The 16,691-nt window shown below is 38.6% G+C and overlaps 1 protein-coding gene across 12 annotated transcripts in view; it reads right to left on the reverse strand.

Annotated features, from left to right (window-relative positions):
- LYST (lysosomal trafficking regulator) overlaps window positions 1-16,691 on the reverse strand; it is a 217,585-nt gene that overhangs the window by 142,746 nt on the left and 58,148 nt on the right. For all 12 annotated transcript variants that reach the window (XM_017953559.2, XM_017953541.2, XM_017953553.3 and 9 more), the window contains one exon: window positions 2,413-2,503. In XM_017953559.2, the coding sequence (XP_017809048.2) occupies window positions 2,413-2,503 (91 nt within the window). The remainder of the gene's footprint in view (window positions 1-2,412; window positions 2,504-16,691) is intronic.

A 16,691-nucleotide genomic window follows, 5' to 3' on the forward strand; every position in this document is an offset into this window, starting at 1 on the left:
TACCTCAATATGTTTTAAAACTCAATTTTAAGGTGACAGCCCTCTTATTTATCACCCACTAAAGGAGTTTATCCTCAATGTATTTTGCAGCAGGGCTGATTTCCTTCATTTATGTCACATCTCTGGGTTACTTCCCCTCACACTTGTCCTTACTCTAAACACTAGCTGACATTAGTTCAAAGGATACAAATTGATTTTTAAAACAACAAAACAGAGGCACACCTATCCTTACTCTAAACACTAGCTGACATTACTTCAAAGGATACAAACTGATTTTTGAAACAGCAAAAGAGAGGCTGGGTGAGGTGGCTCATGCCTGTAATCCCAGCACTTTGGGAGGCTGAGGCAGGTGGATCACTTGAGGTCAAGAGTTTGAGACGAGCCTGGCCAACGTGGTGAAACCCTGTCTCTAGCTAAAATATAAAAATTAGCCAGATCTGGTGGCACCTGCCTGTAATCCCAGCTACTTGGGAGGCTGAGGCAGGAGAATCACTTGAACCTGAGAGGCGGAGGTTGCAGTGAGATGAGATCGTGCCACTGCTCTTCAGCCCAGGTGACAGAGTGAGACTCTATCTCAAAACAGCAACAACAAACAAAAGAGAACAAAGTTAAGAAAGTAAATCTGATTTAAAACTATATATTATATTCTAACTTCAACATAAGAGATGCTGTAGATTATCTGGTATTTAGTGCTGTTGTTCATACTGTTTACAAATCTCCTCCCATAGTCCCCTAATTAAGATATAAGGATGTATTATATTCTCAAAAATAGTATTCATAGACCTGATAGATCTTAACTACTTTAAGATTTTCCTAAAATTATTTCAAAATCATACACTATATGCCAAATGTTCTCCAAAACTGAGGTTTAAAGAATTCTTTATTCAAATTATTTCTTAAATGTTTCAGCATTTGAGAAACTAGGCACCAGGTATAGACATCGTTATTTCATCCCCAGTGCCTAGATAGGGACTGGCATATGGTCAACACTCAGTAACTATTTCTTAGGGGAAATGAACGAATTCTCCTTTTAACTAAAAAGATAATTAAATCAGTCTTTCTCTTTGCAGTATGTAATAAGAGCTATATAAAAAAGTATTTGTAATTTAGAGTGAGTAAATTAAAATCCGTAAATAAAAAATCTGTGCTTTACTAAGACAGGGAAAGCAAACCAGATGGGAAGAGGAGAAATTAAAAGGAGTCTGACAAATTCCACCCAAGTAAAAGATGCAGACAATGAAGACAACTTCCCCCAAAGAGCATTAATCAGATTTCTTAAGTGATTAACAATGTGTGAATTCTGCAAACTTAGAAAAAAATAAAAGCAGAGAGTTAGTGAATCAATAAATAAGCAGAAAAACAGTATTACAAGACCTTAGATACTTCCTTTAAAAAACCTCCATGAAATTCACTAAAAATACAGGAATTAAAATAGAATAGATTTTTTTTTTTAACCTGAGAGATCTTCAAACATCTCACAAGTCACATGTCACAAGAAAGGGTCAAGAGGAAAACTATTAATCTCACCAATGAAACATTTAAAGTTTCATGTACTTTATAGACATATGAATTCTTCAAAATCATAAATTAAAAATATCTATTGACCTTATGTGTAATAATTCTACCCAAGCTTGAAACAAAATATTATATTAAATTTATCCTTTAGGCTGGGCACAGTGGCTCATGCCTGTAATCCCAGCACTTTGGGAGGCTGTGGTGGGCAGACTACTTGAGGTCAGGAGTTTGAGACCAGCCTAGCCAACATGGTGAAACCCCATCTGTACTAAAAGGCGAAAATTAGTCTGGCATGGTTGTGCACTCCTGTAATCCCATCTACTCAGGAGGCTGAGGCACAAGTATCGCTTGAACTCGGGAGGCTGAGGTTGCAGTAAGCCGAGATCACTCCACTGCACTCCAACCTGGGTGACAGAGTGAGACTCTGTCTAAAAATAAAATAAAATAAAAATTATCCTTTAGAGGCAACACTAGAAAAACTAAGCTAAAACAAATACTGCAAAAGTCACTTAAAGAATACTGGTAATAGAAAGCAGTCTTTAAAATAAGCAAAGAAACTTTAATTGCTTTATTCAGATTTTTCACTTCCAACTTTTCACTATCCATTTTTCTGATGTATGCTACACACCTAGATTCACTCCTTCTGATAAGTGTTCTGCTTCTTCATACATTTTCTAATCATCAGTACATTCAAGTACGTCCCTCAGGAAGCACCATGGTTTTTGTATTATTGAAAGAAAAATGTGTTTGCCTAAATAATTTTTCATATTTAGTATATAATAAATCACTATAACATATACTGTTCTGAATCTGAATCAGAATCAAACATTCAGGCAGAAGTAACTTTTCTATGAGATTTTGATAACACAAGTGATATGATAAGGGGAAAAAGCATACCTGTTGCCTTTTCTTCTTGGACAGGTATCTTCCATACCAGTGGAAGGAGAGACAGAAGAAGAGTCAGGAGTTCTTCTCTACATGTCAATGCCTGTGTCAGTTAACAAAAGAATCCTTCATGTTCTAAGGCAGTAAGACACATCAATTCCTAATATCTTATCTTAAACTGACCAAAAAATCCTTGTTCTTGAAAGGCTGCATTTGAAAAGCTAAGAATCAAATTAACCTATCTTCAATCCAATTAAAGCTGTGATACTTTTAAGTTTATAAGCCATTCTAATCATAGAAGAATCTAAGAGTATTTGACAGTATTTAGCACACTCTTGCTGATATTTCCAAAAATAGCTGTTATTACCACCATGCACATTGCAAGAATTCCTCACCTATGAAGAAACAGATTTGCTAGGTGAAAATGAAAAGTTAAGTCCTATTAATTAGCAAACCAGTGCCACAAAGTTACTAAAAAAATGTGAAGCCTTCATGCAGTTAAAACTCAGAGACAATTTTAAAGAGAAACTGACATTATTAATAAATAATATATAAGGAGAGAAAGACTTATTAGTGAATGTAATCCAATAAATATTTATTGACTGCACACTATGTCCACAAAAATACTGTCTTACCCTTTCTGGAGGAAATGGTCCAAGCCCTGGAGAAGGTCCCCTCATTTGGTCCATAAAATACATACACATAAACAGTTAAAGAACAGCAGAAAGCATGTAGTATAAGTAAGTATCCGGGGTGGTACAAGCATTCCATTTAGGAGTTCAGAAAAAGGAGCAGTCATTATCAGAAGTATAGAAGTAGAATGGGAGCTAGAGAGCTAGACCTGGGACACCTGGGACATGGGTAGTAAAGGATTTAACGACAACTCAAGCTTGAGTTCTTGCCTTACACCAATCAGTGAGAGAGGGGGTCGGCATGATGACACAATCAGATTTGCTGAACGGAATTAGGTGGAAAGGGAAGCAGTGTTAGAGGCAGGGAAACAATAATCCAGATGAGAGAGATGATGACTTTCTGAAGTACTCCAACAACATAAGGGAAAGGAGACATATTTGAGAAACTGTAAGGTAGAACTAAAATAATTTGCAGTTGATTATCTGTGGCACATAAGGGATTAAAAAAAAAAAAAAAGATCTAAAAGGACCCACAGGTTTCTGGTTTCGGCAACTAGGTAGCTGATAATGTACTCACCAAGACAGGAAATTTACAAGCAGTATTAGGTTGGGATTCACTTTTTAGACATATTGAGTCAGATGTCTATGGGCTATCCTAATGAAGGCAGCTTTTTAGTAGACAGTAAATATATAGATCTGGAACTTAAAAAAAAATATGAAGTAAACAACAAGATTTGGAAGTCATTGGGGTGGAAGGCAAGAACATATGTGAGTTTTCCCAGGGTGAGAATATAGAATAATAGGAGACCACCAAGAATGAAACTCTGGACTTTAAAGACTTAAAGATGGGCAATGCTAAAGAAACGCCTGAAAAGGCTTCTACTGAAAAGTAGAAGTACAACCAGAAAAGAGAAGTACAATCAGAGAAACCAAGGAAGAGACCAGTTCAGAAAAGAAAGGAGTCAGCAGGGCCAAAGCTGTTGCCCTTTCACTGTGTGACATGATGGCTGAAAAGCATTTAGCAACTGGAATGCCCCTTAACTAACACAGTTTTAATAGAGTGATTTGGGTGCAAGTCCAATTACAATAGGCTGAAGAGTCAAAGGAAGTGAGAAAGTAAAGACAGGACATTCGGACTATTCCTTCTGGTGTCCTGGTTGTGAAAAGGCCAGAATTCTTCAAAAAAGGGGTTTAGCAAAATCTAAACCCCTTTTTAGGCATAGAAAACCCTTCATAGCAATGATTCCTGTTGACCTGTCCAGTTTCAGCTCCCTCCGCCACACATGAGCCGTCCTCACACATCTAGCTGGTAAGGGTTTCCTCTGAAAACTACTGGTCTCCGTGCTCCCAGTAGGTCTTCCTCACACACACTGTTTCTGCAGTTCTCCATCCCCATCCTCCCATCTGCCAAACTGCAACTCATTCTCTAGGTTTTTATTTCCTCTGTGGGGAGACTTCTCTAACACCCTACCTGCTTCCCTTAGTAAACTTAGCTTTCATGTTCCTGATTTGCTACCATTCCAGCAAACACCCTGCTGAAGTGTTACTGTCTGAATGCCCATTTTCCTCTTTTATCCATTAAACAAATGTTTCTTGACCCCCTACTAAACAGGCCAGGCACTGTGTCAGGTACTTCAAATGCTGTGGTGAACACACAATATCCATATCCTCATGAAGCCTACTTTCTAGCACAAGAGACAGAAAATAATGGGTAAAAATAAGAAAATTTCAGATATAATGCTGTACTATGAAGGAAATTATCTAGGAAAGAGACTACAGAGTGACAAAAAGGGTAACATTTTAGACAGGCTATTTAGGACGGGCTATTTGAGCAGATACTTCATTGATGAGAAGAAGGAATCTATGCAAAGATTTGGAGGAAAAGGGCTCCTAGCAAGTATATGAAGTATTGGGAATGGGTTTGGCTTTTTCATAGAAAGCGAGAAAGCCCAGGAGCTCCCAGATCTGATAAATAACTTCAGCAAAGTCTTAGGCTACAAAATCACAAATCAGTGGCATTTCTATACATCGACAACACCCAAGCTGAGGGCCAAACCAAGAACACAATCTCATTCACAACAGTCACAAAAAGAATAAAATACCTAGGAATACAGCTAACCAGGAAGGTGAAAGATTTCTACAATGAGAATTATAAAACATTGCTGAAAGAAATTAGAGATGACACAAACAAATGGAAAAACATTCCACGTTCATGAATAGAAAGAAACTATATTGTTAAAATGAGGCCGGGCGCGGTGGCTCACGCCTGTAATCCCAGCACTTTGGGAGGCCGAGGCAGGTGGTTCACAAGGTCAGGCGATCGAGACCTTCCTGGCTAACACAGTGAAACTCCGACCCTACTAAAAATACAAAAAATTAGCTAGGCATGGTGCCATGAGCCTGTAGTCCCAGCTACTCGGGAGCTGAGGTAGGAGAATCACTTGAACCTGGGAGGTGGAGGTTGCAGTGAGCCGAGATCACACCACTGCACTCCAGCCTGGGTGAGAGACTCCATCTCAAAAAAAAAAAAAAAAGCCATACTGCCCAAAGCAATTTACAGATTCAATGCTATTCCAAACTACCAATGACATTCTTCAAAGAATTAGAAAAAGCTATTTTAAAATCCATATGGAATAAGAAAAGACTCTGAATAGCCAAAGCAATCCTATACAAAAAGAACAAAGCTAGTGGCATCATTACTTGACTTCAAACTACTCTAGAAGGCCATAGTAACTAGAACAGTATGGTACTGGTACAAAAACAGACAGAGCGACCAGCGGAACAGAAATAAAGCTGCACACCTACAACCATCTGGAATATAACCTAAGAAATACCATCCTGGACATAGGCCCTGGCAAAGGTTTCATGGACGCCAAAAGCAATCACGATGAAAACAAAAATTGACAAATGGGACTTAATTAAACTACAGAGCTTCTGCACAGCAAAGGAAACTATCAACAGAGTAAACAGATAGCTTACAGAATGGGAGAAAGTATTTGCAAACCATGTATCTGACAAAGGTCTAATATACAGAATCTATAATGAACTTCAACTTTATAAGTAAAAGACAAATGACCCTATTAAAAAGTGGCCAAAGGACACGAACAGACACTTTTCAAAAGAAGACATACATGCACCAACAAGCATATGAAAAAATGCTCAACATCACTAACCATTAGAGAAATGCAAATCAAAACCACAATGAGATACCATTTCACATCAGTCAGGATGGCTATTAAAAATGGAAAAAAAAAAAAACACACATGCTGGTGAGGTTGTAGAGAAAAGAGAACACTCATACAGTGCTGGTGGGAACATAAGTTAGGTCAGTTATTGTGGAAAGGAATTTGGCAATTTCTCAAAGAACTTAAAACAGAACAACTATTCAACCCAGCAATCCCATTATTGGGTATATACCCAAAGGAATATAAATCATTCTACCATAAAGACAAACGCATGCTTATGTTCATCACAGCACTATTCACGATAGCAAATCAACCTAAATACCCATCAACAGTAGACTGGATAAAGAAAATATGGCACATACACATCAGGAAATACTGTGCAGCCACAAAAAAGAAGGAGATCATGTCCTTTGTAGCAATACGGATGGAGGCTGAGGTCATTATCCTAGGTGAACTAACACAGAAACAGAAAACCAAATACTGCATGTTCTCACTTCGTAAGTGGGAGCTAAACCTTGGGTACACATGGACACAAAGAAGGGAAGCGACACTGGGGCCTCTTTCAGGATGGAGGGTGGGAGAAGGGTGAGGATCAAAAAACTATCGATTGGGTACCATGCTTATTACCTGGGTGATGAAATAGTCTGTACACCAAACCCTGTAACATGCAATCTACCTATATAACAAACCTGCACATGCACCCCGAACTTAAAATAAAAGTTAAAAAAACATATTTGTTACCACAAAAATGATCTATTCATAAAGAGTCTGAAGGAATCCACTGGCAAGAGAATTGTCCCTTAAGCCCTTGAAGGAGAAAATATGTAAGTTTTACAATATTTTCTGTGATGACTATTTGAGATTTATACACACCTGTCAATTTTGCGATGTACATTTTTCTAGAAATTTGTCATTTCATATTTTTAATTTGTCACTTCATGATTATAATTAACTTTAATCATTTTATGATTACTTTCATGATTATTTTAACTTAGGAATTATATATTACATCCTATTTTTAAAAAAGAAAGAAAGAAGGAGAGTGGCTAAAACATACATAGCAAGGGGGAGAGGGCTAGGAGACAAGGCTGGAAGGTGTAGGTTGGATGGGCAGGCAGCCTCAGATTTAATGGGCCCTTCGGGACCACACAAAGGAGTTCAGGTTTATCACCAAGTATGATGGGAAACTTTCCCAAACACACTTCTCAGTCTTCTCTCAGGGCATGTACTCCAGGGCCCAGGCCCTAGTCCTTAGCAATCACCCCCTTTTCTGCCACCCAATGCCTAACATGGAGTTTGGTATTCAATAACCATTCACTGCATGAATGACTTTAAATTTTAGATGCAAAATAAAACATATAAAAGGGCCCCATTTCCATGTGCTTTACTTCCAAATAATAAAACTAAAGATGTACAGATAACATTTCCATATATAGCTCATACTCAGTATACCTCAACATTTTTAAAGATGCCAATAAAAATATACATGGTCTTTAAAAAAAAAAAAGATAAACCAATTTTTGGCACATCTTTCCTGTATGATCCTCTTATATGAGTCTTTATCTTTGGCAGGTGAACTAATAGCATTCTAATGGAGCTTGCAGAAACCTCAAGGGTCTGAGAAAGTGCTGCAGACATGTTGTACTGATAATTTGGCCCTTGCTCCCCCAGAGTATACTGGCAAATCATCACTGCTGCGTGAATAGGCATTCCTGACTCCTGGCAGAGCTCTGCATGACACAAGGTCCTTCCCACTCAGCTGAGGGCTTCTCAGCTACCTTTAAGGCTCAGACCCAGCAATACCTCTTCTGTGGAGCTTCTCCTCCCACACGAACCCAAGATTGTTGTTCTTCCCCTCAAGAGAAAGGGAGAACATTCCTGTTGCCCCCATTTCACCAAGTGAGTTAGCTCTTGCAAACCATGGGCCTTGAAATAATGAGACTGAGGCAAGTGCAGATTTTTGGGTTTTGGCCCCTCTGCTGGAATTGTAGTCCTGAAGAGGGCATTCCGCACCACCCTGTTGCCCAATATAGCACTGGGGGAAATGAGTCTTTGCTTCACATTTGATTACCACAATTTCAAACACAATTCATCATTGGGGAAGTTCTCTTCAATCCTCTGGGTGTATTACTTTTTTATTAGTATCCGGGCACCATTTATTCCCAGATTTATCCTTTCTGGTTCCAAAGAAAGCACATTTGTAAATCTGTCCTTTTAGAAGTGATAGAATCCTTTACTCTTAATTTGTGGGCACCCTGGCAAATTAGAATTTGCAGCCCTCTATTTCAAACCAAGATCTTATCTCCCAAGTTTTATCTCCCAAGGTCCTATGTACACAAAATAGTCACAGAATCCAGGGGAATTAGGTGTTCCCTCATGACATCCAACTGGGAAGTTCCCAATGTGCCATATTAGACAATATATGCCATGAACAGGTCCATTCCCTGCTATTTCTAGACCACCCAATCAAGAGAAATCAGCCAATAACATACCACTCATATTTAATATTTACTTTTTTTATTTATTTTTTTGAGACGGAGTCTGGCTCTGTCACCCAGCTGGAGTGCAGTGGCGCCATCTTGGCTCACTGCAAGCTCCACCTCCCGGGTTCATGCCATTCTCCTGCCTCAGCCTCCCAAGTAGCTGGGACTACAGGTGCCCGCGACCATGCCCGGCTAATTTTTTTGTAATTTTAGTAGCTACAGGGTTTCACCATGTTAGCCAGGATGGTCTCGATCACCTGACCTCATGATCCGCCTGCCTCGGCCTCCCAGAGTGCTGGGATTACAGGCATGAGCCACTGCGCCCGGCCAATACTTATATTTTTATGTCTTCCTTTCTACAGGGAAAATAACTGTGTAACAGCTTTATAAAATTCCCCATAGAAACAAACAGTAAAGTAACTTTCATTGAGGCAATTTTTCCATTCAAGAAACATATTTCAAGTACCAACAAGGTGCCAGGCACTGGCCCTTTTCGTAACTACTGTTTAGACTGGGTTTTAAACTAATTGCCTATCCCAGCCATTCAGAAATAGAAGTGGCAGGATGGGAGAGAATGGGCAAGTGAGTCAAAGGGGAAAGGGCTGAGATCACAAACTGGACTAGAAAGCTGCACAGGAAGATGGGCACCAGATGGCTAGCGTTCAGGGACTTCTGGATGACATGATAAGGAACTTGGACTCTATCCAGAATGTGATGGAAAGCTAATAGATATTTCTTTTCTTTTTTTTCTTTTCTTTTTTTTTTTTTTTTTGAGACAGGGTTTCACTCTGTTACCCAGGCTGGAGTTCAGTGGCACAATCATGGTTCACTGCAACCTCCACTGCCCAGGGTCAGGTGATCCTCCCACCCCAGCCTCCAAGTAGCTGGGACTACAGGCACATGCCACCACACCTGGTTAACTTTTGTATTTTTTTGTAGATATGGGGTTTTGCCATGTTGCCTAGGCTGGTCTTGAACTCCTGGGCTCAAGCAATCTGTCTACCTCGGCCTCCTAAAGTGCTAGTGCTAGGATTACAGGGGTAAGCCACCACACCCAGCCTAATAGGTATTTTTGATATTACATTAAATCTGTATCTTGACATGCTAATTAAATTTTATTTTCCACGCATAAGCAGGAATATATGTGTATGGACTATTTAAGTCCTTTATTTCTTCTATCACAATTTTATAATTACTTCTAATATATGTGTGTATATACATATCTGAAAGTTTCTACATTAGTACTACAAATGGGATCTTTCTCTTTCCTTTTCTTTTCTAGCTGTATAGCTGCAGCTAAAAACAAACATCTTTGCCTTTTACTCTATAATTTTGTTGAATAATTTTCTGAATGAGTTCTTGGATTTTTCTGTACACATTACTTTAAAAAATAGTATTTTTATTTCTCCTTCTTTCCCACATTTAGCTTTCATATTCCACTTTACCACTACATGTATTTAAAACATATCATCAAATGGAAATAGTAATAAAGAATGATGCTTGTATTGGTCCCACGTAGAACTTCTTATTAAAAATGTTATTGGCAGCTGGGCATGGTGACTCATGCCTACAATCCCAGCACTTTGGGAGGCCAAGGAGGGTGGATTGCTTGAGCTCAGGAGCTCGAAAACAGTCTGGGCAACACAGTGAAACCCCATCTGTACAAAAAATACAAAAATTAGCTGGGCATAGTGATGCACGCCTGTAATCCTAGCTATCTGGGACGCTGAGGTGGGAGGATTGCTTGAGCCTGGGAGGCAGAGGTTATAGACAGCTGAGGTTGTGCCAATGCACTCCAGCCTGGGTGACAGAGTCTTTTTTTCTGAGACCCTGTCTCAAAAACAAAAACAACAACAAAAAAAAATTGGTTCTTCTAACATTTGTATATGAAAGAAATCCTCTATTCTAAGCTTAATTTGTTTTTAGACCTTTTGTCAAATGTTTTGATGAGTCAGGATAGTTATGTTATATGTACTGTTTTTCCTAGTGATAAACATTATGCTAACAGTTTTTCTTGAATTAGACCAGGAATTGCAACCTTTTTATGTAAAGAACCAGATAGTAAATATTTCAGAGTTGGTGAGTCATATATAGTCTCTGTTGCATATTCTTCTGTTTAACAATCCTTTAAAAATGCAAAAACTATTCTTAGCTTGTACATTGTACAAAAACAAGTCAATGGCAACAGGATTGGCCTGTAGGCCGTAGTTTGCTCAACCAGCTCCCATTCTGCCCCACCTCCCCTGCAGGCAAAGAGTGGTTATTAAATGGCCATAATACTCTTTGTTAAGACTCCAGAAAGACTTAGGTGGTACCTAGCAGACCCTATCACCTAGACAAAAGTACTACTAGGAATCTTCAGGGGATTGTTCTATACAAAGCAGAGAGGGCTGTCTCAAAGACTATTATAGATGTGGCTTTTGAGGCATAGAGTGAACCCCATTAAGATTCGCAGGAAACTCACATTTTAAAGAAAGTTGGTTATTAAAAAATACTAACAGCTTGGCCTAAAAGGGATAGGATAGAGAGTTCAAAATGAAAAAAAGGCCTCTGGGCCCCCACTCTTCAACAGGCAGGAAGGAGGGTGAGAAAGCTGTATATTATGGGCGATCTGTTATAGAAAAGAGAAGAGACTTCATAGGGTGGAACCAAGAGTCCTGGAGAAACATGGATTAGGGAACCACTCCCACAGAAGAAAAATATATTCCCAGACCCTAGAACAGGGGCCATGACAACATGTACTGACTGGATTTCAGGACTGCTATGGCCGAGAGATCACTATGTTCCTCTCCTGTCCCTCTTCTTACTATAATTAACTTATTCCTATCTCATTATTGTATATAGGGCATATGCAGAGCAGATAACCTGTCTAATTCACAAGTTTCTCAATCAAGAAGAGCTGAAACAAAATCACTATATGTGAAAGCCTCATGTATATCCAGAACTGATGTAAACCATGAGATCATCAATTCAAGCCTGAGGCCATGATGGAATAATACTTCAAGAGGCCTAGAGGGGAGTGAGTGTAGAAGGAATACTAATAATTTTGGTCAGAGAAGAGACCATGGTAGGTTAAACACAGCCAAAATTAATTGCAGTTCCTTCTATCAAGTGATAGAGTCTATTTCCCCATCCCTTAAATCTGAGCTGACCTTGGATTAGCTTTGACCAATAGAATGTGATCAACATGTTGTTATGTGACTTCTTGCAGCTTCCGCACCCTGTTGGCATGTTTCCACTATCATGTAAAGAAGCTGAGTCTAGCCTACTGAAAGATGAGAGGCCATGTGGATGAGAACTGAGGCAGTCTGGCCAACAGCCCCACGCAACAGCCCTCAGTTAATCTGCTAACTGACTGCAAACTCAGATGTAAGACCAGCTGATATCTCAAGGAGCCGAAGTGGCTATTCCAGCTGAGCCATGCCAGAACTGCCAACTCACAGAATCACGAGCAAAGAAATCATTGTTCTATGCCACTAAGTTTTAGAATATGGTCTGTTACACCACAATCAACTGATATATTCATTGCTTCAATGAGTCTGGGTGTTAAAGGGGGATAATTCAATGATTATCTACTCTCTATGGATAGCACCACTGTGGAGTGGTTAAGATTTCCACTGCGATCATACTTTCACTACTCCAAGAAGTAGGAATGCCAGCATCCCCCACACCCTCTCATTCCTGTCAGACCAATCATGCATAGATAGATCTAGGTTTGTGTGTGAACAGAAACTGTAGAACTAGATATAGTAAATTAATATTCACTTATTATTACCTTTACTACATTTAAAAGTTTGCATTATTCTCCTATTGAAACAACTCTTGCCAATTTTACCATTAACTCACTTGTCAAATGTGAAGAATAATTCTCATTGCCTATTCCCTTGCTTAAAATTTTTCCCAATGTTTTCAGAATAAAATTAAGACTTCTTAACATGGTATACAAGGCTTGCCATGTCATGGCCTCTGCCCTTCAGGTCTTCTCACTAGCCAATCCCCGTTTCACCAAAAGCAAAGCAAAATACAGCCTTTGCTGGCACTTCACTAAACTACTTGTAGTTCATTGAATGTGCTGTGTTTTCTCTAGCCCCCGTGTTTTTTCATGTGCAATTCCTCTGGTCTGGTGTTTCCTGCCTCTTTACATTGCCAATTCCTACTTAGTGATGTCAATATCTAAAAAGCAGTTCCTGATGACCCCTCTCCACTACATTCACCAAATACTTTTTACACTGTTTTGTCATCATTTATTTATCTGTCTATCTCTTCAAAAGTGAAGAGCTCCTGGTAAAGACAGTCGCTGTCCTTTCATCTCTGCATCTAAGAGGTGCTGGGCCATAGTAGGTACTCAATGGTCTGCTGAGTAAAGCAGTGAATAAACTGCAGTCACACTTTTAAAGGTCTGATGTTTTTCTATTTATTTTATATATCACTATAGGTAGGCCATTTCTGCAGTACTATACATTAAAGTGATAATACTACAAAAATGTAGGAAGAATAAAGTACTCTCCTACATAGAAAATAGTCAAAGATTTTAAAAAACCTATTATAATGTTTGAATTATATTTTGTTCAGAAATGTACAACCCCCTTTGATAAAACTCCATATTTTACTGAGCAAAATAAATAACAACTTTATAAAACATCCACAGAGTGCAGCAGGTATGGAAATTATGTATCACTGAAATTTTTAAAAGTAGTATTTATAACACATGGTCATGTATACTAGTCCAATTTTGATATATATGTTGGCAATAGGACATAGAAGAAACCAGAAACCATTATTTTCAAATATTACACAGAGACCATTCTTATATTGGAAGGATCCCTTAAGTCATCCAGCTGAACGTCCTGTTACTGATGAGGAGCAATCAAGTGATTAACTAAAGTCATTCATCTAGTTGATACATGTGCCGAGATTAAAAGCAAAGATAGGCTGGGCATGGTGGTGTGGTGGAAATACTCAACTTTGTCATCTTTAACCATTAAAAAGAATGTTTTTGATATTTAAAAAGAGTATTTTTCCCTAAGAATAGATTTAAATTTCTGTGTATAATAAATTATGAACAAAGTGGAGTTTATTCCAGGAATGCAAACATTTAAAAACTATCGCCGGGCGCGGTGGCTCACGCCTGTAATCCCAGCACTTTGGGTGGCTGAGATGGGTGGATCACGAGGTCAGGAGGTCAAGACCAGCCTGGCCAAGATGGTGAAATCCATCTCTACTAAAACTACAAAAATTAGCCAGGCGCGATGACAGGCACCTGTAATCCCAGCTACTTGGGAGGCTGAGGCAGAAGAATTGCTTGAACCTGGATGGCAGAGGTTGCGGTGAGCCAAGGTCACGCCACTGTACTCCAGCCTGGGCGACAGAGTTGAGACTCCGTCTCAAAAAAAAAAAAAAAAAAAAACCCAAAACACAAACAAACAAACAAAACTACCAAGATAATTCACCTACATTACAGAATAAAAAAGGAAAGTCATATGTTAGTTTCAACAGATGGAGAAAAGGCATTTAACAAAATTCAATATCCATTCTGTATAAAAACTCTCAATGAATTGGGAATGGGAGAAAATTCCCTCATTCTGATAAAACACGTCTAAGAAAAATTGAGAGTTCATATCACACTTAATGGTGAAATACCTCATGCTTCTCCTTGGGTCAGACACTAAACCAGGATGTCCACTTTCACTACTTCCATCTGCCTTTGTACTAGAAGCCAGCGCAAAAGTCAAGAAAGCAAAATAAAAGGCATGCAAATTGGGAAAAAAGTAAAATTGTCATTATTCACAGATGACATCATTATTTACATATAAAATCCTAGGGAATCTACAGAAAAGTTTCAAGATCTAATGAATGAATTTAGCAAAGGCACAGGATGCAAGGTCAACATACGAAAAGCAATTGTATTTCTATGAGCAACAAACAACAGGAAAATAAAAAAATTCAAATACCATTTATAATAGCATCCAAAAGGAATAAAATATTTAGAATAAATTTAACCAAACAACAGGCAGGACTTCTACAATGAAAACCACTCAATAGTGCAGAGAAACAAACTAAAGAAGACGTAAATAGAGTTTGACATCATGTTCATGCATTGGAAAACTCAACATCGTTAAGTGTCAATTCTCTCTAAATTGATTTATAGATTCAACATCATCTCAACTGAAATCCTGGTGTGCATTTTGTAGAAATAACAAGTTGATTCTAAAATTTATATGGAAATATGAAGGATCTAGAATGGCCAAACTTTCTTTAAAAACAAGAACAAAATTAGACAACTTACAACACCTAATTTCCAAACTTATTTTTATAAAAGCTACAGTAATCTAGGCAGGGTACTGATAAAAGACTACATCAAAGATCAGTGGAACACAATGCAGTCTAGAAAGACCCATAAATATAGAAAAAGAAAAAGTGTTCAACATCATTAATTGCCAGAGAAATGCAAATTAAACCTACAATGAGACACTACTTCATACTCACTTAGAACGACTAACACTAAAAAGACTGGCAATATCAAATATTAGAGAGGATATAGAACTGGAATTCTCATACACTGCTGGTAAGAATGAAACATGGTACAACTAGTTTGCAAAACAGTTGGGCAGTTTCTTACAAAATTAATCAAACATTACCCTTTACCCACAAATTGTATGCCTACATATTTACCCAGGAGAAATAAAAACATATCCAAGGACTTTTATAGGAATGTGCAAAGCAGCTTTATTCATAATGGCCAAATGCATACAGCTCAAAAGATTAAACAGCAGATGACTGGTTAAACAAATTACAGTATACCCTTACAATGAAATACTAATCAGAAATTAAAAAGTAGTGAACTACTAAATTATGCAAGAACATGGATGAATTTCAGAGACATGAGCGTACATACCACATGATTCCAAAACTACACTTAGATGCTAAAAGTCACAACAGCGGTGGTCTTGCAGTAAGTGAAGGGGTGGGATTGACTGAAAAAAGGCATGACAAAACTTTCTAAGGTGACAGAAATATTCTAAACAATGATCTTGGTGGTGATGACACAGGTGTAAATATTTGGATTTTGTTTTGTTTTTCAAGACAGGGTTTCACTCTGTCACCAAAACCAGAGTGCAGTGGCACGATCATGGCTCACTGCAGCCTTGATTCCCCCAGGCTCAAACAATCCTCTCACCTCAGCCTCCCGAGTAGCTGGGACTATAGGCACACACCAACACACCTGGCTAATTTTTGTATTTTTTTGTAGAGATGGGGTTTTGCCATGTTGCCCAGGCTGGTCTCAAACTCCTGGCCTCAAGTAATCCACCTATCTCGGCCCCTCAAAGGATTGGGACTACTGATATGAGGTGTATTTGTCAATATTCATCTAACTATATGCACAATATCTGTGCATTTACTGTATGTAAATTATACCTCAATAAAGTCTATTTAGTTCTTTATATTAAATGTCTATTAATAGGCCAGGCACAGGGGCTTACACCTGTAATCCTAGCACTTTGGGAGGCCAAGATGGGAGGATCACTTGGATCCAGGAGTTTGAGACCGGCCTGACCAACATGGCAAAATCCTGTCTCTACTAAAAATATTTTTAAAAATTAGCCCAGGCGTGGTGGCTCATGCCTGTAATCCCAGCTACTTAGGTGGCTGAGACATGACAACCTCTTGAACCCTGGAGGCTGAGGTTACAGTGAGCCAAGATTGTGCCACTGCACCCCAGCCTGGGTGAAAAAGTGAGACTCTGTATCAAAAATAAATAAATAAATATTAATACAGCAAAAGGACTCCAGTGGGTGAGAAAGGGTTTCAATCACTCCAGAGTACCCAAGAAGTGCTCCTATTCATGAGAAGCAGAGATAGAAAAACTAAATTTCCTCCTAAAACATACAACTATGTGCCTAGTGTTATGATTCCATCTTAAATGATAAAATCTCATTCAATTAATTCCCCTTAAAAACTCAAACATTCATTCTCCATTTCCTAATTGAAAG

Source organism: Papio anubis, chromosome 1 (genome assembly GCF_008728515.1).
Source record: "Papio anubis isolate 15944 chromosome 1, Panubis1.0, whole genome shotgun sequence".
Lineage (NCBI taxonomy): Eukaryota > Metazoa > Chordata > Mammalia > Primates > Cercopithecidae > Papio > Papio anubis.